We start from the raw sequence: 27,681 nt of genomic DNA on the forward strand, positions 1-27,681 counted from the left end.
TAAGACTTGGAGAAAGACGAGGATTCTAGGGGCAGAATCTCATTTCCCATTTTTCCAGTGAGCACACCCCTTGAGTTCTGCTTCCTCAGTGCTGGAGGTCTTGGGGCCATCATACAACATGGCCACCAGTCAATAGAGTCTCCAATTCCTCCCCACTGGACATCCTAGAATGAAACACCAGCTGCAGAGGGAGCCCAGGGGTAAGGAAGCTGAGGCTGCAGGAAGACCCAAGGAGGACCTGGGGGGTCTGGCCAGGAGACAAGAAACCCTGGAAACAATTGGGCGACACTCTTCAAGCCAAGGATCCTCCTCACTTCCCTGCCATCCCTCGAGGCTTGACTCCAAGGCCACCTTCGACAGGAAGCTTTCCAGTCATATCCACACACCCCCAATGGAGCCCTTCCACCCCCCTTCTGTCTATTCTGTGGGGAGGCATCCACAGCTCTTGGTCTAAAGCCTGGGATACATGGAGGGCTTTAATAAATGCTTGCGGGCTCGTGGGGCTATCACTTGAAAGACAGATGCCAACAGGGGGAGGATGGAACCCCTCCCCCTCAGCTATATGACCCCAAACAGAAGAAATAGTTGGGCTCCCTATCACAGGACATGAACCTGCAGAAGGCAGAGAGCCCTTGAGTACAATGGGGGAGAAGAGACATAGGCTTGGGTTCGGCATAGACCCCAAGGCCAGTTCTGGGACAGGCTTGGGTTTGGCATAGACCCCAAGGCCAGTTCTGGGACAGATCTGCAGCGTCCAGCAGCAGAAGGCAAGCGCTCTGATACCAAGGACCACTGGCATTCATCTGTCGGTGTTCTCAGTCAGGGCATGGTCAAGCCCTAATCGACATATTCTCATTCCTCCATTCTCTCATGAACAGAAAACAAGATATCATGGAGGTGAAACTCCTAGGACTAGTTGACTAGAGAGAGGGGAGAGGTGAAGATGAAGGCAAAGAAGAGACCAACCCGGACCTACCATGAGAAGGGTGGAAGGCCTGGGAGAACAGGGAGGCGTTGGGGTCTCACAGAGTCTCAGCTCAAGCATCGGACCTCAACTTCTCATTCTGACCAAGGACCACCCATCCAACAAACCACATGACGTTTTCATTATTCAATGGACATTCAGAAATGTTTCAGGATCGCCTCATGCATCCCAACAACCATGCCAGGCTGCCACACAACCATCATGCCAGGCTGCCATACAACCACCATGGAGCTCAGGAACTCCAACATGGGACATGTCAACAGGAGAATCATCGAGGCTTGGTTCAATTTCTAGGAAGAGACCACATCTAGGTTTCCGGAAGCATTGATGACTGTATCAAATGCAGGCCCAGCCAACAAACTCCAGAGGCTGCCCCCACCGCCACCCTGAAGCTGCCCTCAGTGAAACAGGGCAGACCTTCCAACAGTACCCCCAGCCGTGGACCCGAGAAGAATTCATCCGCACAACCAGACCAGGATCCAGAGCCAAGCAAAAACTTTCTTACACTTTAAGTATTTTCTTAAACTGAAAACTTTATTTTTATTAAATAATAGAACTGAAAAAAGGAGGCTAATGATACTAATAGATGAACTAATGAACAACTCCAGGAGATAAAGCTGACACAACTCATTTGCTTTTCATCCTACACATCTACACATAGACATAGAAGCAGAGACTGTGCCCTGAACCCACTGCCCTCGCCTTCATTTGCAACAGTAGGTAGAGAGCCCAGAGATGGAGACTGTAGCACAGGAACGCCTAAAGATTAGGGGAGGCCTTTGTGTTTCACTCTCCCTTGCCAGAAAGGCTACAAGTAAGTGTTTACGGATCTGTGTACATACACAGAAATAGAGAGAGATGTAGAGATACAGATGTGTCTGTGGGCATGTATACAACTGCATCTATGCACATAGATACACATCTACACATACATCCTTATAGATAACTATAGTCATAGATGTATATATTGATACCCATATATGTAAGCCTCTCCTATGCTTATTTCCACTTGTCCTCTGTTTCCCTGAAGGGCAATGGCATCTTCCTTCCTAAGTTCAAGTCTTAACATATTTTTCTAGCTCATCATTTCCTCCCCCACAGCAATATTTCATCCTTATACTATCTTGCTATTTTCAATAGCCTAAAACAACATTGATTAATATTGTTGACATGTGTTCAAGTTGCTAATTTGCTCTTTGGGGGTTAGGGGTGTCTTTAATCTACTAAGGAGTATGAGCCCCAACTGGCCATCTCCCCTTCCATAATTATGAAGGATTCCCAATTAGTCAGCTATATTTAATTACATTTAGAAAGCTGTATATTTACTAAGGTATAATTACCATAGTTGGTGCAAAGCATCCCCCAAGGCCTGCCTGGTGTATGTGGCATCCAAGGGAAAGCAGGGGGCAGCTTACAGGACACATGTGGCAAGAGAGTACCTCCTAGCTCCTGAAAGTCCTTGCTCCAGAGTCTTCAAGGTGATTCTGAAGGTTTTAGGAGAATTCTGGCAGAGCCCTTAGTCTGCTTCTCCTCACATGTCCATAGCAGCTATAAGTCTCTGAAGTCTATGCTAGGCTATGTCCATCTCTTCTGGTCCTCCAACATTCTTTAGAATTCCCATCATCACCACCTCCCCCTCCTTTCTCCCTCCTCCTCCTCAGCAGTTTGATAACTCTTGATGAAAGTGAACCCAAGCTCCTGCAAAACAACCAATCTGCACCTTTTCCTCTTGGACGCTCTTCCTGAGTGCCACTATATTATAGGAAATGCAGTACCATGAAGGAGGAGATGAGAAAATGAGCTTCCCTCCCTTTTTGGCAGAAAAAGAGCACACTAAATATACTACCCTACATATACTATCAGACTCAGTTGCCATCTTGCTCAGATGTGCAAAACTGTATTGTTTTTCTTTTTTGTTGCTACCACAAACAGTTCTTTGGGGAAAAGAGCAGAGGGAGACATTTAGAAATGGGGGTGATGACACTCTGATGCCCATATCTAGTCCTCAGTTTCAAACTAGGGATACACACATACACATACACAAATTCTCAGAAGGAAAAAAAAAAATCAAGCCTACAAAAGCCCCAAGACCTAACTCTTTTTTCTGCCTTCCAAGGCCAACTTCAACCCACCAATCCTAACCCCCACAAAATGGGGTCTCCTATGACTCTAGGCTGGCTCCTCTATCTGCCACTGCTCTGGACCCGAGATCTCCAACTTTCTCAGGGTCTAGACAAAGGAACCATCCTGGGATGACAGAACTTGAGCCTGAAGGAGCCCCAGGTCTCACAGCCAATCTTCCTTTTACAGAGGACAGGATTTGCCCAAAGGCCCCTGGAGAGGAGGACGCAGAATCAAACTGCCCTTGTGGGTGGCTCCCCAGGCCTCCTCTATCACCCTCCTTCAGTTTCTCAAGCCCCATCTTCCTCTTGCCCAATGTATGAAGTGCCAGCCAATGCATGAAGGGCAGGCCATTCTTCCTTGAGAATGGTCAGGGGACAGGCCAGGAAATGAGCATATCTGGACACTCCTTTCAAAGCACTTGGTCACACAAGTCCAGCAGAGCAGGCCTCCAATATGGTACCCTCTGGACAGTCTTACATGCAGGGTACAGCAGAACACCAAGACCTGGGTTCAGATCCTGTCACAGATAATGACTAGTTGACCTCTCTGAACCTGAGTCCTCAGGGATCAAATGAAGGTCCTGGAGCAATGACCTCTAAGGTCCCTTCCCTCTTTCAAGTGCTGACTGGGTGTTAAACCAAGCTTCAGCCATCACAGGAACTCCAATACCCGGGGCCAAGAGCACCACACTGCCCGGCCTGCCCTAAAGGCCTTGGTCAAATTGACCTTGGTCAAAAGTGGCCCATTCCAGCACCTTGCACTTACTCAAGTACTCACCCTATCACAAAAATCAATAGTGAGGAGCCTGGCCAAAGGCCTGAATGAGCAAGGGGAGATAGCCATGCCCAGGACTCGGGCCAGGTCACAGGTCAGTGTGAGAGGCTGGGAAGAGGTAACAGGGAGTAGAGGGCGAGGGTACAGTTAACGAGAAGAGGATGGTTTCTTTCTTCCATCCCCTTCTCAAATGATGCACAGACCTGGGGAAGCTGAGCCCAGAGAAGGCTGAAGGCCCAGAACCATGTATTTCAGGGTCTCAAAGGGGAAAAAGGATCCTAATCAAGAAAGGCCTTCAGGGAAGGCCTGAAAGGAGAGAAAGGTTATAAGAGTCAGGTGAGGAAGGCAAGTGTTCTAGGCAAGAGAGGACATGTCCTCTGTTCAACAGCTCTGTCATCTGCCTTGACATCAGCTCACCCACACTGGGGCCAAAGTCCTTTCCCTCAAACATGCTCCTCTACTCAAACAGGGCCCTGTTAATGGCCTAAAAGCTAATACAAACTCTTCCATTTTGCTGCTGATGCCCTCACCAACCTGACCCGACCATCTTTCCAACTCCCAGGATATGCCTCCCCCTCCTCTGCCCTGGGACTGGCCTCCTCTAGAGTCTTCACACACGACCTCCATCTTGCCACTGCAGCCTTTGTGCTGCCATCCTACTGCTGTCCAGAAGGGTCAATGTCACCCTTCCTGCCTCAGAGGCCCTCTCTTCTTCTAAAGACGCCATCTCTGGCGTGAAGTCTCTCCTAATCTCCAAACTCCTTGCACTCCTCCCTTTCAAAGTACCCTGCTTGGAAAACCTTCTCTTCTTGGAGTCAACAGAAACGAGATTTTCATACACACTCCCCCTCCTCCCCCAGTAGAATGGAAGCTCTTTGGGAGCAGGAGGGACCGACCAGCACAACCCAGTAGGTGCCTCATTGATACTCGCCAGACTAGATAATTGTGAGGGGACAGGAGGTGGAGCCAGAGAGTGAATTTGGCTGGCATGGAGTAGACTTCGAGGGGCAGGGAGAAGGGAAATCAATCTGGACCCAGAGATGGCAAGCAGAGGGGCTTGGGTTTGATCTAGTACCCCATGAGCGTCTGGGCAAATGTCCCTCCAGCTGTGGTGTGAATGGGCTGGAGTGGGAGGAGGAGTGAGGCTGGTGCAACAGGCCAAGCAAGGGGCAATAAGGGTCTGAGCCCATCAGAGCTGTAGGATTAAAGAGAACAGGGATCGAAGGGAGAGACACCAAAGAAGCAACACTGACAAGAAATGGTGGCAGAGGAGATGTGGGAGGGGAGAGGGAGAGAAAGGGCAATGGGAAACAATGCCAAGGTTACAAACCTGGGGGACTGAGGTCTAATAAAGTCATTTTCAAGAGAAATACAACAAAATGTTTATCTTATGTCAAAATGAAATCCATTCTTGACTGTGTGAAAATCTCAAATGTTTATCACACCTCAACCACTGCCTGGCTTGGACCTCTTCTCTCTAGTCTATGAACCTTGCATATCTCCACTTCTTTTTTTAATGATAAGGATAAAGGATATTTCATATCTCAAACTTCATCTTTCCTGAAATTCTATAAAAATGACATTTCCCAAGAATTAATTACATATTCGAGATGTTTAGCTAATCAGACAATGAGGACCGTTAATCTTGCTTAATCATCTAATGAGACATAGAGAAATTTATGCCACTAGATGAGCATCTCTCACTATAAATTATTCCATCTAAAGGTTACACAAGCGGAGAAGCAAAGGCAGCTTCGCTTTAATAAGCCAAGACCTTTCTGGTGCACTTTTGTTTTTCTTCTACCCCAGCTGATTGTGCAAAGGTGAATGCATGAGTTGCCCTCCAAAGGGGAGCCACACCAACGAATAGAGGAAATGTCACAGAGACAGCTCAAGGGCAATAAGTCGGCCAATTCTCCATCAGATTTGTCAAAAAATATGTGAGATTTTCGACTAAAGCACATTACACAGAGGAAAGCCAACTCAACCAATGCAATCCAACAAGTATTTATTAAGAGCTCAAGAAACAAGGATAAAAGGAAGAAGCAAGAGAGTTTGAATTACTGGAATTCTAAATTCAAAAGGACAAAACCCAAACAATGGCAGGACCATGGTTATAAACCCAAGCAATGGGAGGACCATGGTTATAAACCCAAACAATGGGAGGACTATGGTTATAAACCCAAGCAATGGGAGGACCATGGTTATAAACCCAAACAATGGGACCACAGTTATAAACCCAAACAATGGGAGGACCATGGTTATAAACCCAAGCAATGGGAGGATCATAGAAGCCCAAACAATGGGAGGACCATGGTTATAAACCCAAATAATAGGAGGGACACGGTTATAAACCCAAACCATGGGAGGACCATAGATAGAACCCCAAACAATGGGAGGACCATAGATAGAACCCCAAATGATACAAACTCAAACAATGGATCATAAATAGAATCTGGAAACATAAAAACAAGAAGAAAGACCTGAAGACAGTGGTGGAAACAATTCTAAGGAAAATTAGAACTCCAAGGTACCCTTTTTACTAAGAAAATAGGAAAACTCTAGTTCATCCCTTGGTTCAAGGAAAGGGGATGGCAGGGCTGATTCTTCCACAGCAGTTAATGTTGCCAAATCTAGGTCAATTGCTTGAAGCGAGAAGCTAAAGGAAGAAGGTGGCTCCAGGGCAATGGCCACAGGAGCAGATGCACAAGAGACACTTTGTTGTCCATTGTTCTGATATTTGCTGAAGTCTGAGCAGGAAGGAAAGCTGGGGGACTTAGGTAGAGCCCATCACTACAAGTAAGCTTGATATCTGTAGAAAGCAAACAGGACCCCTTTCAACTTTACCCAAATATGAAACAGAGAAGGGCATAGAAAGAACAAGGGAAGAGTGCAGGAAAAGGAGGAAGAGCAAGGAAACAATCACCAAGCGAGGGAATGGAGGATGGGTTCCAGATTGAACACCAGAGACCTGCAGCTTAGGCTCAAGACCCACTCACTGCAAATACAAGGGGCTGATCCAGGCCTAGTCAAGGGCAGTGTTTCTTCAGATCAAGGAGCTGACAGGACAGTCAATGAGGATTTACTTTGTGGAGTGTCACCAAAATGTCATCTGTTCCAGCAACCCAGATAAGTAGGCCCTGGGGCTAAAAAGGTAGGCATCCAGGATTCCCCAGGCTGGAGCCTTCTAGGACTGCCATCGGCTACAAATTCAGCTCTACCACCCCCTTTAGATGCCATCTCAAACACTGGCTGCTCCAGTTCCATTCAATTTAACAGAAGCCTATTCAGCTCCTACCATGTGCAAGGTACCAAAGCAGGTGGTGGCAGGACCGGATCCACCACTTCAAGACTTTACCATCAACACCAAATAGAGAGTTGAGCATGCTACAAGACAGAACATGAGGGAGACAGAAAACAAAAGAATGCAAAGACTGAATCACAGAAGAGATGAGAAGAAGTGAGGCCTGGACTTATCACAGGGGACCGAGCTAGCAGGGATCCCGTCCCTTGACTGAACAGACCCAGAGAGGGGGACCCCCAGGGTCCCAAAGGGAAAAGAGGCAGAAGGCCAAGCCAGGCGCAGCAAGGACAAGCAACTTCATCTAATTCCATCCATCTCTGATTGCTCCAGGAGTTTCTGCCTGTTCTCTCCCTAACCAGATTTAAGCTCCTCCAGGGAACATTATCAATTTCTCTGTTCCAGCCCCAGGCCCTAAGGACAAAGCACAGCTCAATAAATGCATGATGAGTTAATGAGTAAATGATGGGCAAGAAGAATTATTATGAACAATTCCACAGCTAAAGAAAAAAAAGATTAGTCAAGGTCTCTGAGGAGAACACAAAGGAATCTGCTTGAGGAGAGAAAGCTCATGGCATAGGAGACCCAGGTTTGGAGCAGCCCTCTCCAACAGCAGCATCCCTCCAGTCTTCTCCAAAGGACGAGGGCCATTGGCCAGTGGCCCCAAATGTCAAAGTGACCAGGAGAATGCACACTCAGTATCTCAGATGTTTCCAACCCTCCAATCACTGTCCAAGGTCTAGAAACAAATAATCTTTCCTTTCAATTGACTCCAAAGAGATTCCAGGCACCAAACTTGGAGCTGCCAGCACCCAAACAATACTAATGCAGACGCATTCCTTAAGTGGCCATATGATGGGGTGACAAGTTCAAAATTCAGTCCAATCAGAAGATCAGGAGCTAGAAGAGACCTAAGAGTCCCCATCATCCAACCCAGGTCCCAAGACCCAGGCAGAGGGGCTGGCATTTCAGCTCAGACTGACAAGGGAGTCCCACCACAGGGCAGGCCTCTGCCCCAGCAGCCTCCCAAGGCCCATTAAGGTGCCTAAAGAAGAACAAGAAGGGGGATCCAAGTCCAGTTTCCCCAGGAGATTCAAGATTCCCAAATCTCGGCTCCCTGTTTCACAACAAAGTAATGTTACAGGAATCCAGAAGGATTTTGTACTGAAACGCTGGCATGTTGGGGTAAGTCCTTCCCTGGGTCAATCCAGGTTAGCCAGAGTATGTCTCTGGATGCTGGTGCAATGTGTATCCAGCCAAAGTTCTCAACAGCTCAGGGGAATTTCTGCCAGCTCTCAAATGAGATGCAAAGGGACTGTGTGAACCAAAAGTCTTAGTGCATTCTGAAGTCAGTGATGTGCAAAACTGCACTAAGACTTCTGGGACACCCTGTCCACAAAGTGTTTGAGAAGCTTTTTATAGCCTTAAATAAATCATATGTGTGTGTGTATGTGTGTGTGCAAATATATATATATATATGTTTGGCAAGGCATTGGGGTTAAGTAACTTGTCTAAGGTCACACAGCTTAGTAAGCATCACGTGTCTGAGGCCAGATTTGAAGTCAGGTGTTCCTGTCTCCAGGGTCAATGCTCCATCCACTGCAACACCTAGTTGCCCTTTAAATGTCATTTTTTGATACCTAATAGTCATAGTTTTTACTGCTGTTAGGATAAAAATAGGAAAAACTGGGATCACCAAAAGGCCTTATGACTTGGCCTTCAGCAAGTCACTGAATCACTCCCTAGGCAGAATCCTAATGCCCATCAATAATCACAATGCCATTATCTCCCTTTAAAAGCTTCACAGACAGGATCTCATCGGATCCTCACAGACACGCTGGGAGTTATTATTGTCTTCATTTTACACACTCAGAGTCAGAGTTAGGAAGTATCTGAGGATGAATTTGAACTCTGGTCTCCTGATTTCAAGTCACAGTGTGAGGCCACTAAGGTGCCTGTGAAGACTATAAGTTTCAGAGACATCAGAAATCTGTACAATTCAAAGCAGTTTCCTCACTGTGAATTCTCCATATTAAAGAAATCACAGGTGTAGATCTCATGGTCCCTTATTATAAAACCCACCAATCCCCCAAATTGGAAAAAACTAAAGAAGACTGGTCAAGAATTATTTCAACTTTTTGTTCATCTCACAGTGCCTAGGACGGCCCTTGGGAATGGTTTCTAGAATTAGAGCAAATAAAGATGGTGGCCACCAAGCCGTCCTAAAGGGTTCAATTCCAGTAATGATATTAAATGCAGTCAGGACACAAAGTAAGGGTCTATAAAAGTCAGAAAGAACAAAAACTCTCTTTTCTAAAGAAAAACCCTTAGCGTGAAGAATGCTTCCAAGAAGAACGATGTCACTAGGAATCGTGTTAAGCTTGTTGGCAGTGAGCTCTCTGGTCCCTTCCCAACACATGATGGATGTGGAATGGATTTGGAGACTGGACACCCAGCTTCCAACACTTTCTCTACAATTTACTACCTGTAGGACTGCATGCAGACCTTTTCCCTCTGTTGGTGATCATGACCGCTGGGGTCCCTTCAAGTTCTAGGGCAAATCCTCAGACATAGGAACACGCCAATGTGAGACCATTCCCAGGTTCCTCCAAGCATAAGGCACTTGAAAAGAAGCTAGCAGCTAGAGAACCAAGGTCAAATAGCTGGATCCATCTCAACAGATGGAAGCTTGGCCTCAATGTCTGAACGTCACCAAAGTAGTCTGTGTCTCAGAATAAAACACCTTCCCAAGAAAGGTCTCCCACGGTTTCCGTCACAAAATGATTTGACACATAGGGAAGGAGGCAGACGCAAGTCAAAGCCTAGCTAAATTTAATGATGGGAAAATATATTTAGAAATCCCAAACTTCTTCTGAGTCCAATGCTTCCTGTAATTTCATCTATTCTTATACTAACTGCTCTGCTTTTGCTCAAATGACTGTTGGAGATAGAATCATAGACTAAGGTCTTCTCAGAGAAGCACAGAATTTGGGAGTTGAAAGGGAAGGCAGTGGCCTCTAAAGCCTTCCTCATCCAAAAAGGGATCCACACGATAATATTTCCAAAAAGAGATTGTCCAGGCAGAGCTTAGAAATGTCCAAGGAGGGACCCCCAGAACCTTTCAAGGGAGGCCATTCCTCCTTCGAACTAATAGGAAATTTTCTCTAACATTAAGCCAATTATCAGTCTCTTTTTTTCAACAGAAGCCATTCTCACTCCTCCTAATGCAGCCCATGCTACTCCATCAACAAACTTACCTTATTGAGCAGGTCAGTCACTAATTCAGAGACTTTATTCTGAATTAACTGCTGTCTCTCTCTCTCTAGATAACCATACCACCTTCTACCTATTAAAATTATTTTTTGCACCCCTAAAGGAGTCTTTACATTTATCTCTAAGGAATTTCACCATATCATATTTAGTCTGTCAAGTCCCTTTGGATACCACCACTTGCATTCATTGATCCCAAAAGCTTTGTGTCATCTATCTATTTTGGAAGGGATCTCCTGGTTCAACAGGGCAACTCTACGCTTGACTGAAAAGTCATCCTTAGGACTCTCCAGAGTTCATCCAGATTGCCCTCCTCCATCTCCAGTGAGGAGGAGTCCACTATACAACGAAGCCATCTTTTCCCAAAAGATGATGTTCTTGATATCAATCTGCAACTTGCTCCCACGGATTCCCCCTCTGTCCTCTGGGGTCAAAGCTACACCCTGCTTCTTCTTCTTCCACACTCCACCATGCCCTCTCCCCAAATACACTGGAGGAACCTCAGGTAGCTAACTCAAATCTCTTCACCAGTCAAGATATATTCTGGATGCAGCCCACTCTTCTCTGCCTTTCCCAAATACAAACGCAAAAACTCACTCCAGATGTGAAGTGGCCAGGACAGAAGATGGAAGGACTATCACTTCCCTCACTCTGGACCTGGGCCTCCCTTAACAATTCTTGGGAGAGCATGAGCATAGGGTGCTGCACTGTCGCTGGTGATTGGATTGACTCTTCTCAGGATCAACCTCCCTAATAAGGGAATGGACACAGTGCTAAATTTGTCCTTAGACCATCAAGTCTGTTGTAGAGGAATCATGTGCCCAAAAAATCAGCCTAAAGAGGTTAACTATACACTCATTTGACTCTTTTGACAAACTGCAGATTTATCTTATTAAAAAAAAGACACAAATGTTTGCTGAAATGTTGAACCAAATATACAGAATGAACAATTCTCTTGGAAAAATAAAATGCCACTGTCAGAAAACTGCAGTGCCTAGGAGATTTTTTTAAGGAAAGTTATTTTGTTCACATTGATATATATTTGTTCCATTGGTCACAACAACTGCTCGACATGTTGGAACACAAATAAATCTTCGTTCAGAAGTGCTCGGCAAAGCTTTATAGCTTGGAAATTACTTCTCAAAAACTCTTTTAAAACAATAGTTGAAGGGTTGTTTTCTGAAATTAAACATTAAAAAGAACATTAAATAAATGTTTGTGGAATGGAAACAAGAAAGTGAAGCTGAGTCGAGATGCCTTTGTATTGAGATAATCAGGTGGAAAGCCCTCTTAGGGAATCCGCATAGACAACACATGGCCAATTTCATGGCTAATTTTGTAATAGAGAAGAGTCACTCATGAAGAATCCAAATAAAAGCCATGCCCTGGGGTATAACCAAGGAGGGTCCAGCCCCTGTCCCAACTCCAAAGGGATGTCCAACATGTTCCATACTCCACACGGGTTGAATGGGGAAACATGGAAACCAAATGTGGCTCATTCAAGATCACTTGACATTCCAAGATCATAAATCCCTGAGTCAGATAATGGGGTTCACTCCCCAGTCTGAAGCCATATGGCTTCCAATCAGCCTCATTTCAGAGACTGCCTCAGTTTCTTCATATGTAAAAGGAAGGGTCAGGACACCCTGGCCTCTAAGCACCCTTGCAGCTCCAGATTTATAATCCCATAGTTCTGGAAGGATGATTCCTGAGGGCAATTATACAGAGACATAGCTCGGTGCCCAGGGAGAGAGAGCTCTGGACAGACTCCAGAGGATGCAGTCTCAAAAAGAGGCTCAGCCCCTTGGTAGCAAGGCCTTTGAGGGGGGTCCAGATACCTCCTCTGTAAAATGGGAGACTGGATGACTTCTGAGGCCTCTGCATCTCTCAACTTAACTTCCTCTACAAAGCAGACCTGCTAGAATGGGGGTGACTTCATCTAACAAGAGGAGAAGTAGGCCTGGCACTGTTTTTCAAGACTATTCCAGTAAAGGGATTTGGCATCATTTGATGGCTGGCAAAGGGTAGAAGGAAGAGAAGAGAGACCCCATGTGTTGGTCTCCCACTGACACAGAAAAAAGAGGCTGAAGAACTAAGCTATCAGCCTGTTCCAGCACATAGCCTAGAGGAAGGAAAGCAAAAGCCCAGGGTGGAGATCAGCAGCAGCAGCAGCACCTCGAACCCATCTCCTGTGGCCCTGACCACGAGAGTCAGAAAGTGCAGAGCAAGATGTTCGTCAAGTCTGCTTATTTAAAGATAAGTCAATTCGATTACCACCTTGCAGAGAGGGCAGAGACATATGCAATAAAAGTATTTAAAAGCATCTAAGAGGGGGGAAAAAAACTTTCATTATACACACTGAGCACGATTATGTTCCTTGCAAAATATACTCTGGGGCCTTCAGGCTTCACTGAGTGCATAATTAGGGCTTCTCTCCAGCCCACAATCAAAAGCCCTCCTCTCCTCCCTGCCTGACTCCCCCCTTCCCTGCTTGGCTCCCCTCCTCTCCCTCCCCCCTCTGCCAGAGCCTTGGAGGACATACCTTGACTCGGACCGTCTGATCAGACATGCTGCCCAGGCTGCCCATCATGTCATTGATGGACTTGAATAACTGCAGCAAGGATTCCATAAAGTCGGCTTCTCCCTTGTTTTCATATAATCTGGAAAGAGAACAGCAAATGGAATGAACAGGAGTCTGGTGACCTTGGTCCAAAACCAGGCAGAAAAGGACACACACACACACACACACACACACACACACACACACACACATACACGTTTATCAAAAAGATGATGCTGATTAAACCCAATATTTAGAATTTGCCAATGGCTTTACCAGGATTTCCTTGAAACCTCATAAGGGATTTGTCCTCTTCCTTTTATAGATGAGAAAACTGAGGTTGAGTGGCTTGGTTGGGGGGCTTAAACCCTTATTTATACCAGTAATAACTGAAGGACCCCAGATCTGAATCCAATATCGCAAAGTGGCCAGCATGGCCGCTGCAGAGAAAGTGCTGGACTTGGAGTCAAGAAGACAAGTCCACATCCTGCCTAGGTGACTTCCTGGGTAACAGTGGGAAAGTCATTTAACCTCTGTTTTAGTACCTCATGAACTAAAGGTCCCTTCCAGTTTTAAATCCAGCATCTTCTAATCTACTATCTAACAGACATACACTTATTATACTGAAAGATAGATATATTAGACAGATGGACAGGATGGATGGATGGATGGATGGATGGATGGATGGATGGATGGATGGATGGATGGATGGACAGACGGACGGATGAATGGATGGATGGATCTTATTGGTCTTCCCAAGAAGATCTTCAGATTGACATGCAGTCGAGAAGACTTCAATTCAAATAAAATGTGCTAGTTGTGGGACCCTCAGCAAGTCACTTGACCTGTCTGTCTTGGTTTTCTCATCTATAAAATGGAGATAGTAATATCACCTGCCTTCCAAGGTTATTGTAAGAATGAAATGAGATAACTTATGTCAAGTGTTTTGCAACCAATATAAATCCAATGTTTTATTAACTATGATTTCATCCAACTGCAGTTTTTAATGAATTCAGAACTTTTTACTAAAAGGAGAATATATTTCACAGAAGAAATATCCCTGACATGTTTCCAATGAGCTAATTTTTTGTAAAGAAAATACTCTTACATTGACTAAAAGAAATTCAAATTTAAAAGATCTAAGATGAGGGATGGCTAGGTGGTGCAGTGGATAGAGCACCGGCCCTGGAGTCAGGAGGACCTGAGTTCAAATCCAGCCTCAGACACTTAATAATTACCTGGCTGTGTGGTCTTGGGCAAGCTGCTTAACCCCAATGCTTTGCAAAAAAAGAAAAAAAACTAAAAAAAAAAAAATCTAAGATGGTACAGTGGATAGAATGTTAGCCTTGGAATTGGGAAGACTTGGGATCAAATCTGCCTTCAGACCTAACCTCACTAGATTCAGAAAGGTCTAAAATTCATGATCTCTGGGGTACTCTACGTATGCTGCAATGATTTTTTTTTCCACATCTTAGATTTTTTTTTTGAATAAATAGTGAATTTCATTTGAACTGAAATCTTAACTACATGTCAAGCTCACTTCTTGCTTAGGAAAGTCAATAAGATCCATCCATCCATCCAACTTTCAAGTAAGATCCATCCATCCATCCATCCTCTGTCTGGTATATCTGTCTTTCAGTATAAAACCAAAAAGTCATCAAAAAAAAAAGAACTAGATAAATTTTTTCCATAAACCTGAGTTTTCCTATAAGATCCAAAGAGAAGACATGGATGGGATGTGTGACTAGAGGGTGGCAACGCTTCAATTCAGCCACTTCAGGGAACCTTTCAAGGAGAGGTAGCCAATGTCTATCCAGGAGAGCTAATTAGCAGGCCATGCACTTGTCATTCAAAGCCCTCGTTAGCATGGGAATTGTGGATGGGGCCCCAAAGAATGTTGGAAATTACCAGTGACTAGGAAATAATCCCAGTGTCTGGCTGTCCTATTTCTTGTACAATTTACAGGAGGAGCAGAACACCGAGCAAACTGAGGGACGTGAATAAAGGCCACTCATCACTCCTTGTCTGCTTTTAAATGTTCTCAGCATCATCAACCAGAACAAAGGTGACAGTGGTGTGGCCACTGACCCTATCCAAGGAATGATGGGGGAATAATACGTGGCATCTTTGAGCTCCAAATTACCAATCATGCCCTAGTGGACCCTGAATATGGGGCAGAGAAGATATTACATGTGGGACTGGTCATGACCATTTTCCTAGGGGTGAAAGTGTGGTTCGTTCCAGTTTTCTCATTAATGTGGTTTTGGACACTTACAAACACTCAACTCCTGCCAAGATGGAAGCAATCACTAAAAGGATTCATCAATGGGGCTTATGATCACTAAACAAATGGTCTGGAGTCAAACAGCTCCTTGTTTTTCTAATTTAAAAAGTCATTAAGAATAAGAGAAATGCAAATCAAAACAACTCTGAGCTTTCCCTTCTCACCCAGCAAACTGGCAGATGGCAAAAAAAGAGAATGGTCAATGCTGGAGAATCTGTGGCAAGGTAGCCCCCCCCAAGACAACTGGCACAATGGAGCCTTGCAGAAAGAAACTGTACCATCCACATCCCCTGATCCGTCGATGCCACTGGTTGGCTTGTTGTCAAGGAGGTCGGAGATAAAACAAAGCCACATACAGACCAAAATATTCGCAGGCCACTTTTTTGTGGTGGCAAAGAACTGGGAATGAAGTGGCTTCCCAATGACAGAAGAATGATGGATTCAAATGTCAAACATGAACATGGTGGAAGATTTCCAAGGAAGAATGATAAATGTGGGGAAGGCTGACAAACATGGAAAGATAGAAATGAATGAAAAGGAAGGAGAACAAGGAAAAACTATGCAAACAATGCCACCAAAATAAATATTAAGGAAAAAAAACAAGAAAACAAATAAAATTAAAGATTAAAAAATTATAAAGATGAAGTTTTGACCCTAAATAAAATCTATGGGAAAGTACCTCCCTGAAAAGATAGTCAACTACAGGGGTACAACACTATATAAAATGTCAGACTTGCTCAGTGGATGAATTAGTTTTTAACTAAACTTTTCCCTCCCCTTCTTAATGGTAAGAAAGGGCTTTCAGGAAGGGAGGGAAGAGGGGAGGAATGTAACTGAGAAGAAACTGGAAATTTGCAGGGAATGTGAAAACAAAAGACAACAATAAGAATTTTTGAAAAAAGACCCTAAATAAGAAAACTATATGGACTTAGATGCATGAAAAGAGAAAATACCATCACCCTTAGCTCAAAGGATTCACTTTTGATTGGATCCTTGGAAGAAAAATTAGTGTCAATCTTCCAGAAACATGACTAAGTCCAAGTGAAAAGTTATTCAGAAATGCTCAATTCAGAACAAGCCCAAAAAGAAGGAAAAAATCAGTTCCAAAAGTGTTGTTTTAGCTAGAGAAGGAAAAGCACACTTGTCAATTCTATCCAGGAGCTCATCACCTCCCCCCACAAGAGAATAAACGTGGTGCAAGTTAGGCTACAAAAACTCGGGTTTGGGAGGTTTTTGGTTTGGTTTTGGTTTGGTTTTAACATTGGAAAATAGCACCTACAATCTGCAAGGGGACCTACTGGCATCAGCAATCTGAGGGCAGAATGGGGGCTTCTTTCCAACTTTGTAATCAAGTTTTTTTGTGACCTATAGAGGAAATTCAAATCCTCCCATTGCTTTCTGTAGAAATAAAGGCCTTTTGACAGTAATAGCAATTTGGGATGTCCTTTGAAGACCGGATTCTGGAAAAGGCTAACGAAGTCAAACGGAAGGAAAATGATTAAAATTCTTTATGCTGACATTCTAAAACTTTAGATTCCAGGGTTACAATCATTTGCCTTTCAAGACAACCAAGGAGGCTTCCAACACTCTCCAGAGCAGTTTCAGAAGAGGTGAGAAGATAGAGGCAAGTCAGAACGAGGTGGGTGATGACCAGTCCACATTAACTCAGTTCTCTTTTGAGGGAGGGGACAATGGGTATGGAAATGATAAATTCAAGGTGCCATCTAGTGTTACTGAGCTTTTCTTTCAATCTTTTCTCTTTTACTCTTTAATATGAGAGGGGGGAGGGGAGAGGTCAAATGTTTGACTTGGTTAAGAAAGTCAATTCTTTCAGGGAGGGACAGTCCATTTGGTCCTGCGTTCCCATTCACAGTAGCTCACATTCAAAAGATGCTTAATAAATGTTTGACAAATTAAAAAGAAAAAAGGGAAAGGAATAGTGGATGGGGTGTGATCCAGTACAAAGACCAGGGCTCTAGAAGTTTGGGCACATCAACTGCTCAGTTATTTACTCTAGTATGTGGAGGGTGACTGGGAGGCAGGGAAAGAGGGACTCCTGGGTGGTGCTTCTGACCCTGGGGGACAATGAAGAATTTTTTTACATGTATTTTTTGATATTTCTATTTCAATACACTTGGTTTCCTTTGTAATCCTGGGATTTGATTTTATCTTTTTAAAAGCATCATTCAGAAAATGGGTCCATGATACACACAAAACAAGGGAAAATTTGCCCTAGAATGAAGATGCATTGAACCAAGAAACAAGGCATCCTTCTAGAGGAGGCAACAGACTGGATCATAATGTGAGCCCAGAGATACTTAGGTGGTCATTATTAAGGTCTGAAGTGCAGAGTAAAGAAACCAAAAGCCAATAGGGGAGTCACCTGGCCCAGGTGCAGTGATGATGATAGAAGAGTGGCTCTTGGGTCATTTGGGGAGGGTTCCTGACATGGGCTGGAAAAGGCAGTAGGAAGGATGTCTTTGCACCACATTCCCTCCCTATAATAAGCATATTAGGCAAGTCATGCTATCATTCCTTTGATGTCATGGTCTTCAAGCTGAGCAGCAGCCAAAGGACAAATCCACAAACTCCCCCCCCCCTCTTTCCCCTGAAAGTTTCCATAGCATGTGGACCCTCTCTTATGTGCTCCATACAGTCTACTTTGAAGAAGAGCCATGGGTTCCTTGAGCACCTCTTTCCTACAGATAAAAGCCCCTTGGAGGCAGAGACCACCCCCCCATTACTAGTCCCAATTGCCTTGCATACAAGAAAATTTCTGTAAAAATCTCCCAAATGTATAAAAAAGAAGAAAATAAGAATGAGTATTCCCAAAATAGGCATTACGACATACTGCATGGGCTTTTGCTATGGCCAGAGGCTCCCCTCTTCTTATTTAGCTTTTCATGATTCTATGCCCTGATTCCATTATCTGACTCTTGAGGAGGACCACCAGTCTCCGCTGCACCCCCTAGAAGCCAGGATGATGCCATCTTCTTCAATGTCCCTGCCAAGTGGTGCCACTCCTTGGAATATTCCAAGCCACAAGTCTCATGCCCTGCCCCCAAATCTTAGCTTGAATTTTCAGGATTTGTCAATATATTTCTTCTTCTTATTATTATTATCCTGAGGGTGCAGCCTAGATTCAGGCAGAGAATACAAGGAGAGCTTCTAAAGATACCTTCTGTCAACCCCCTTGAACAGGTGACAAAACCAACCTATACAACCTATACACTTGTGGATCAGGAAGCTCTAAAAAGTGAGTTGTTTCAGGATGGCAACAGACAAAGAACTCTGGAGTTGAAGACAGATGACCTGGGTCATGTCCTGCCTCTGAAATTTCTCCAAATTCTTAAATAGTCCCCGGATGGCCTTTGAGGTCTCTTCTAACCTGCCTAGAATCCTATGACCTGAGAATTTCAAATCTACTTATAACACCAGTGGGCAGCTAGGTGGTGGAGTGGATAGAGTGTCCAGCCTGCCATCAGGATGACTCCTCCTCCTGAGCAAACCCAGCCTCAGACACTGACTATCCATGTGACCCTGCACAAGTCACTTTGCTCTCTTTGCCTCGGTTTCCTCATCTGTCAATTGAGCTAGACAAGGAAGCGGCCAACCCCTCTGGGATCTGAACCCTAAATGGGATCATGGTATGTCAGACACACTGGAACAAGAGACCGAAAACAATAACACAACACAGTAGGTGTCACTGTGGAGCGCAGATGTAGCCAGCAAACACTGGCGCTGATCTGCTCCCCTCCTTGTCCTAGGACAGGGCAGAGCTGAACCCCCCCCCCCAGGTCTGACCCCGAAGTGGTTTAGGGTGTGACCTCTTCTCTACCCTCACCTTCCTCCCCCCTTCTCTCTAGACACTGGATCAGCTCCATCACAAGGTAGAACCGGCCGCTCACGTCGTAGCCTCAAAAGTCCTTCCCAAGGAAAAGTCACCAGAGCTCCAAGCCCCCAGCTGGGAAGGCTGCAAACATTCAGAGGCTGGTTAAAGAAAATCTGGGATCCAGTTCGCTCTCCCCCAGTGTTCAAGGCAAAACTCAGGGAACACCAACGTGTAGGCCAGAGTGGGGAGCAGCCAGTTCTAGTGTCTAGGACAGGACAGACGAAGGTGAGGCAAGTCTAGACTTTTTTCCTGGGGGGGGGGTGCCAAATGCCCATCAGGGCCTCCTCCTCTCCTTTCTCAATAGGACACTGTCTCCACACTGCTGCTAGTCCCCACTCTCCCTCTCAGTCTGTGTCTCAGGGGGCGTGTGTGTGTGTGTGTGTGTGTGAGTGTGTGTGTGTGTGTGTGTGCGCATGTGTGTGTGTGTGTGTGTGTGTGTGTGTGTGTGTGTGTGTGAGTGTGTGTGTGTGTGTGTGTGTGTGAGAGTGTGTGTGTGTGTGTGTGTGTACTACTGAGCACAATCAACTCTGCCTTCTATCCTCAAGACTGCAACAGTCCCGAAGGCCTCTGAGGGTTGCTAAAGGCCAGATGTCCTTCTGAATTAGAAATCCCAGGATGCCAGTCACTTCTCAGCCTACCATCTTCCCCAGGGTTTGGAATTTTGAGTACAAATCTAACCTTTCATTCATTTAACCTTGTTTTGGGGTGTTTTTTTTTGCAAGGCAATGGGGTTAAGTGACTTGCCCAAGGTCACACAGCTGGGCAATTATTAAGTGTCTGAACAATTTGAACTCAGGTTCTCCTGACTCCAGGGCCGGTGCACTATCTACTGCACTACCTAGCTATCCCCTATGTATTTAACCTTGGAGAGGTTACTTAACTTATCCAGGATGACCCCACTCCCTCATCTGTACAAGGAGAGGACCTCGAGATGGTCCCTTCCAGTGGGCAGTCTGGGATTCTGACTGTGGATGGCCCTATGACAAGAGTCCAAATCCTAGCTCTGCTGCCTGAAAGGGTGACCTTGGGCAGCCTCCTCACAGGTAAAATGAGGCTGTTACAAGAGAACAAGTGTTCTGCTTTGGGGAGCCTTCCCTAGTTGGACAAAGACTGACTTTTAAGTTCATAAAATAAGGTTCATAAAATTTGTAAGAAAATCAATTATATTAAAGTACAGTGATCCAAAATATTAAGTGGAAAAAATAAAGCCCAAGGCCCCAGACCCCAGGTTCAGAACTCCTGGGCTAAACTGTACCTAAGGGCACTTCAGATATAAAGGGACTCTGGTGGAACTTTTAATTTCCTGGGCCAAAGTCTATAAAATGAAGAGAGCAGATTCATGATCTTGATATCCCTCTGAAGATTTCTCATGCATTAGGGCTCCTCTCCCACAATGACTGCCAAGACAGCGCTGTCTGGTTGTCGTCCTTTCTTGCCTATTCAGAAACATCATTCTCAGACTCATGGTCTACATCCTGAGCTTATTTCTTCTTTAATCCTTTGTTTTCCTCCTGCAGTTAAAGCACTTGGATGGCTGTTTTCCTCCCCCCTTTCTTTCCGACGCTTCACTCTTAGAAATATTAACTCAGGAGGAAGGAATGCCACATTTCACAGTAAAAATTACCAATTGTCCCTAGGCCGGGCCTTTGCCACGATCATTCTTCTTTCGTCAACTATTCAAATGCAGGAGAAATAATACTTCAACTCCTCAACCACACTATAATAACATATTATATTTATAAATCATAAAGTAGCAGTCATCAAAACCATCTGAAGCTGACTGAAAAATAGAAATGTATAGATTAATGGAACAGACCAAGAAGAAGCAAAAACAGTTGACTTCAGGAACCCAAAGTTTGGGAAAGAACTCTGCACTTGGCAATACCTTCTGGTGAACTCAGTCTGGCAGGAATGATGTTTAAACCAAGATCTTACACGCTATTCCAAAATATGGAGGCCAAAGAAAAGGCAACAACTGACAATGCACTGACATCCTATTCTTAAGCAGAGTGGCTAGTGCCCTGCTCTGGAACCTGAGTTCAAATCTTGCCTCAGATAGTAACTAAGTACGTGCCTCTGGGCCTGTCACTTAACTAATCTGTGCTTCAGTTGTGTTATGTATAAAATATGGTTGAAATCAATGGCCTCTAAAGTCCCTTTCAGATTTAAATATCATCTATAACAATCTTTATAATAATCTTTAATCCTATCTTTAAGCTTACCTATGAAAATTCATTTACAGAAGCCAAGTAAATGGATTTAAATTTTAATACTCAAAGAGCAACTTTCCTGATAACCCCTGTATTTGTCATGAACTAATGTGCTATCTCTCAGATAGATAGATAAAGATAGATAGATAGATAGACAGACAGACAGAAAGATAGACAAACAGAAAGATAGACAAGATAGACAGACAGACAGATAGAAAGATACACAGATAGACAAAGATAGAAAAATAGATATAGACAGAAAGAGATACATAAAGATAGATAAATATAGACAGAAAGATAGACAGAAAGTTAGATAGATAGATAGACAGACAGACAGACAGACGGACGGACAGACAGACAGATAGACAGATAGATAGATAGATAGATAGATAGATAGATAGATAGATAGACAGATAGACAAAGATAGATATAAAAATAGAGAGAGATAATCTCAGGTTTCATTAAAATATACATGCATATCCACAAACACATATATGTCTGTCCATCTGTCTGTCTCTCCATATCCCCCATACTCAAACACACACATACAGATTTAACCAGTGGGGTTCAGACTACAAAATGGATTCTATCCTAGTTTGCCCCCAAAGAACTCAAGGGAAAGATGGCCTTGGCCTTCTTCTTAATAAACTTTATATTGTATTTCCTTCTTAATTGGCCTTGGGACCTGAAGAGCAAACAAAAGCAGTTTATTACCTTGCAAGGTTCAACAGGAGCCTAACTATGGATTATTAATGGACATTAGTGCCTTTATAAATTTTACGAAGATTCACACTTAGAAAATAACTTTTTCTTTGGTTTTATTCGGATCATGGTTCACAAAATTGGATTTTAAATTCCCTCAATTTCTGCTTAGCTCTTATGAAGGTTGCCTTAGGCAGAGCTACATAAACATGAATGTGACTCAGAGGAAATATGAAGATATTGATTTTTTTCAATAACCTAACTTGAGTTTTGAAATAGGAATATATTACACCAGTTCTTTACTTTTGGAGAGCAACAGGGCATCTCTGCTGCCAAGAATCTGCCATTTTAATGGAGCCCTCCTCACCCAAACCAACAGCAGGACCTGCCAGCAGTCCTGGGAGGGACCAGAGAAGTCGCCCATCCCAGGCCAAGAGGATTTTCCCCAGAACACAGAGAAGGACGGTTGGCAGAAAGAGGGTTTGAAGTCGGGCCAGTCAGACTTTTTCCATTACACTATTGCGACTTCCCACCCCACCTCTTGGTCTCGGGCGACATCGGGTCTCTGGTCTCTTGCTGCACAGTTCCCATTAGCTTGGGTGAATCTACTCGTTCCCCTACAACTTTCAGGAACCATTTTTCAAAACCTGAAGCCCTTTTGTATACTTTATTTACTTTATATATTGAGAGAGGTGAGTCATCCAATGAGCTCCAAATGAGCTTGAGAAGAAAACAGGGGGCAATGCTGCCATTGAAATACTCCATAAAATCCAGGGGGAGGGGAACAAAGGGAAAATCCAGAACTCCTTTCCTTGGTCCCCAATAAGCCAGTTTCATTTTGCATGGTACTGAAAGAATGAAAACGGCAGACGTAGGGTCTGGGGAATTGAAAGAGGGACAAGAGAGCCAGGGCCAGGGGAAAAAGCATCCCCAGAATTCCAGAACCTCGGCATCCACATAGTCCACTCTTAGAGGCCCAGAGCACAGAGTGTTGGGCCTGGAGTCAGGAAGATCCCAGTTCAAATGTAGCCTCAGACACTTACTGGTTGTATAACCCTGGACAAGTCCATTAACTGCCATCTGCCTCAGTTTCCTCAACTGTACAAGGGTGATAAAAATAGCATCTTCCTCCCCAAGGGCTATTGAAAGAATAACAGTGAGGCACTAAGCTGAATAACTGAAGTACAGTTGCTGCTCTATAAATATTGATTCCTTTCCCTTCCTCCTCCCCTTCCCCACTCCTGTAGCACCTCTGGCAACATCACCTCAAGACCCTCATGGATGGGGGCCCCTTTCTTGCTATGCAGCCCGTTTGCTTTTGGGCTGACTAAGCTGGTCAGTAAGGCCGCCTTCTGCAGCCAAGCTGAACTGCCCTTCAAAGAGCTCAAGCCAATTCTCATATCCCCCTCGAATCTACAAGCATCCTGGGCTCCGGTCAGGTCCGCTGTCATGGGTTCAAAATCCTTCACTATGCTGCCTGCTGTCCTCTAGACACTCACCAGCAGCTCACTGTCCTTAAACCATGGAACCCTGGGACGAACATGAAAGTCTAGGGGAGGCTGAGGAGGGCCAAAGGCAGGACCACTGCGCCACCCCCCAGCCCAGAACACTCTGTCACTCTCAGGCGACTGGCCAATAAAGTACTAGATCTTTATTCCCTTAATAATTCTAATTTTAAAACAAGACCAGGAGACAAGTTTTTACTCCTGTGTGTATGACTAACAACCCCACAGGTAATAATCTAAGCTACCTCCTAAGACCCTTGCTCCAGCCCATCCAAGAGAAGGCCCCCTCAAAGTGCTCAGTGATAACTGTTAACATCACCTCTCCCGCCACCTCAATAGCACATGATCACCCCAAGAGGCTTCCCCCAACATCGCCTCCTTCACCACCTCAAGAGAACGCTATCACCTAGGGAGGCCTCCCCCAACATTGTCTCCTCCATCATATTGCAATCACCTGGAGAGGTCTCCCCAACATCACCTCCTTCGCCACCTCAACAGAATGTGATTACCCCCAGAGGCCTCCCTCCCAGTCCTGGCAGACTCACTGGTTGAACAGAATCCGGGAGCGCACGATGAACTTGAAGATGTACTCCAGGGCCTTCATGGCCTTGTAGAGCGGTTCATTGATGCCTGGCTTCTCGGCGCTGTCCACATAACTCCTTAACACTTTGGTCAGCTTCCTGGGCAAACACAAGACACAAGCCACCCTGAGTTCCCCAAGTCCCACAGACGGAAATGTTGAGAAAGCATTTTCCCCATTTGGAGGGGTCTGTCAGTTTCTGATCCTGTCCTCCCAGGACAAGGGAGCGGGCATGGAGGAGCATGCCCCAGGACAGACCCTCATGGCAGCCAGGTGGGCTAGGAGCAGTGGGGGCGTTATTCTCCCCATTTATCAGATCAATAAAATGGAGGCTGAGTTGGGAAACCCTGGGGTCTTGGCTACTTTGACTCTCTGGGCCCCAGTTTCCTCATTAAAATGGAAAACAGTGAGATTCAGCTCCACCTGAATCAAACAAAAAGCTTGGGAGATGGGCTGGAGGTGGTGGAGGAGAGGGAGGGGCAGCCCAAGGGTTGGGGGTTCTGGGCTGAGGGTCTTGAGGCCACTCTGTCAGCCTATCTTCATCAGAGAAGTGGTTTCCATGCAGGGAGCGCCCTGAAACAATGTCAGTCAGCAAAAACGAGAAACCAGACTGACCAAGTAGTCTTGGATTCATTTTTTGGCCCTCAGCACAGGCAAAAAGCAATCCACCCAAATCCACCTCCTCTCCCTCCCCTCCCCCCTCCCCCACCGCCCCCTCTGCCTCCCAGGTAAGGACTCTGGTGGCTTTTGCCTTATACTTCCAGGGCCTAGAAGAGTGGCCAGCCCAGAGGAAGTCTTACTGTTGGTTGAGTTGACTTTATTCAAGTACCCCTACTCCTCCCTGGGGGTGGGGGTGGGGGGCTAGCCTAGGAAGCTAAGCCCCACCACCACCATAGTGGCTTCTGTGACAAGCAAACCAAGTCAGCATTACTTGACAAGGGACTTTATGAAACTCCTAAACCACAAGTCTCCTGCCTTCCCAGCTCTCCTGAAGCTTTTGTTCTTAATTTTTAATGAACTATTTCATGATTTTTCTTCTGTAAAACAGACTGAAGAACAAATGAGGCTAGTCGTCCCAAGCAAGGTAGGCAAATAGACACGCACAGGGAAAAGCCGCCCCTCCTTCATGTGCCCAGAAAAACCTATTTGAGGCAAGGGCGTCATCCAGGAATTGGGAGCAAGGCCTAGTCAAGGTGCCGGGCAAGGAGTCAAGGCGAGTTGCTTCCCGAAATGACCAACCCCACACGGACTGTGATGAAGGAGCACCCCGGGCCCATCCCAGAGACATCACCCAGTCCTTCTCAAGAGGTCTTTACAGAGGGAAGACCAAGGAAGGCTCTGTGTGTCTTTGGTTTCAAATGCCACAGGCCTCCTTCACGAAGAGGCTGGATGGCTCTGGGGTCAGGTAGGTAGTTAGGAAGACTTGGCAGAGAGCTGCAACGTTTCCGAGATGAATGACCTTGGACAAGTCACTTCATCTCAGGGCCTGGGATCCTTTGAAATGGAAATCTCTACCCAGGGGTGGCTCTAATCAACAAATGGATGAAATGACAGGACGGCTGAATTACCAGCCAAGAGAGGACTCTGAAAAAAGATAATCTGTATCATAGACCCTTTTGGCAGTCTGGAGGTCTAACTGGACCCCTTAATACATTAATTAAGCTAAAATGTACAAGGTTACAAAGGAAATCAATAATGCTGCAATTAAGGTGGCATTTTTTTCTCCTGGAGTCAGGAAGCTCAGAGCTAAACCTAGTCATAGGTGCTGTGTGACCCTGGGCAAGCCCCTTAAACTCCGTTTTCTGAGTTCCCTCACCTGTACAGTGGACATAAGAGCAGCACCTGCCTGCCTCAGCCGGAGTACACGGTAGGTGATGTGACCTTTCCAAGGTCACAGATTTCTGATCTAGGATTAGACCCAGACACTGGAAGCAGAAAAGAAAACTCACAAACACCCTCCCCCCCAAAAAAAATTCAAAGCAAACCAAAAACATAGACTTCTCAGACTCATCCACCAATGACAGAAGAAAGTGACTCACGTATAGGCCAAGGTGGCGCTGAAATGCTTCTTAATGTAGGTTTCCAGGACAGGATTGAAATGTTGGAACTTGCGGTCTGCAATCAGCCCGATGATAAACACCTGCCAAGGACAACCCCATGACCAGCAGCCCTAAGCAGGGCCACCCCTGGGGAGTGGCGCAGCGGAGGCCCCACCTGTCCACGGTCTGTCAGACCCCACCAGCAATGAAAATGGAACCTACAACCGCAGGCCGGCCTTCTCCATGCAGAAACTCCATTTTCAAAATGGCAGAAGCTTTTAAGACTTCTTTAAAAGGAACCCTTGGAAGGACTTTAGTGAAATCATGAAAAACAACTTCAGGGCTGCAGAGTGGTTCACTGGCTACCAGGAAAAGGGAAGGAGGATGGCACAGAAAGCCCCGAAGGACCCGTGGGGAGCAGGGAGCCGGGGGATCTTATCCCAGCAGACCGCTTCACTCACTAGCAGGATCTGCTAGTAGGGGAAGGATGCCTTCAAATGCCAAGGGCAGCTCTTAGGAGTCTTCTAGAAGCTCCCACATCAAGGGGGCTAATGGCGATGCCCAGGCAGGCTAGGTTCCCCAAATCCCAGAGCCCCCCCCCCCAATCTACCCACTGCACCATACTCTCTGTCACACAGAAATGAATTCCATGATCAATAGCTACTATGAAGTGCAGCGGCTGCTCCTGATGTGCTGGGGACATTTCTAGGGCAACAGCTCCTCTCTGAAGAGCAGGGAGAGGAACGACGCATTCTGTGCCTCCTCCCTTTCATGATATTGGCACAAATGTAGACAAGTTCTGTATCAAGGGGCTCACCAAAAATCAGACTTTTCCAGGGGGAAAAGAGTCATCGAGCTGGAGAGCTCTCTGATTGTCAGTGTCTCACCTACATATAAGTATAGATACACACACACACACACACACACACACACGTGCGTGTGTGTATACATATATATATATATATATGTATGTGTATGTGTATATGTATGTGTGTACATACAGGCATCTATAAACATAATACACACACCAGGACATCTATACACACACATGGGCAGCCAAGTGGCTCAGTGGATAGGATGTGGTTTTGAAGTCAGGAGGATGGGAGTTTGAATCCAGCCTCAGACACTTGACTCTCCTTAGCTGTGAGAACTTGGATCAATCACTTCACCCTGACTGCCTGACATCCAGAGCCATCTCCAGTCCTCCTGATTCCTATCTGGCCACTGGACCCTGATGGTCCCAGAGGAGAAAGTGAGGCTGGTGACTTAGCACAGCACCCCCCCACTCAACCCAATTCAAGTCCCTGATGAAAATGAAGGGCAAGCATTACTGTACACAGACATATTCAAACCTATAGATCACCTGTGTAGAAATACCCAGTTATACCACTCTAGACACATGTGCCTGGATACAAAGAAATAAATATTGATGTAAACTCTTCAGTCTTTGTATGT

General features: G+C 45.3%; 1 protein-coding gene across 4 annotated transcripts in view; it reads right to left on the reverse strand.

The window, feature by feature from the left end:
- The window catches only part of DOCK1 (dedicator of cytokinesis 1), a 519,930-nt gene that overhangs the window by 384,811 nt on the left and 107,438 nt on the right, over positions 1-27,681 (reverse strand). For all 4 annotated transcript variants that reach the window (XM_074232174.1, XM_074232173.1, XM_074232175.1 and 1 more), the window contains exons 21-23: positions 26,227-26,327; positions 24,153-24,287; positions 12,997-13,114 (exon numbers count right to left, since the gene is read on the reverse strand). In XM_074232174.1, coding sequence (XP_074088275.1) covers positions 12,997-13,114; positions 24,153-24,287; positions 26,227-26,327 — 354 coding nt within the window. The remainder of the gene's footprint in view (positions 1-12,996; positions 13,115-24,152; positions 24,288-26,226; positions 26,328-27,681) is intronic.

This window comes from Macrotis lagotis, chromosome 4 (assembly GCF_037893015.1).
Source record: "Macrotis lagotis isolate mMagLag1 chromosome 4, bilby.v1.9.chrom.fasta, whole genome shotgun sequence".
Classification (NCBI taxonomy): Eukaryota; Metazoa; Chordata; class Mammalia; order Peramelemorphia; family Peramelidae; genus Macrotis; species Macrotis lagotis.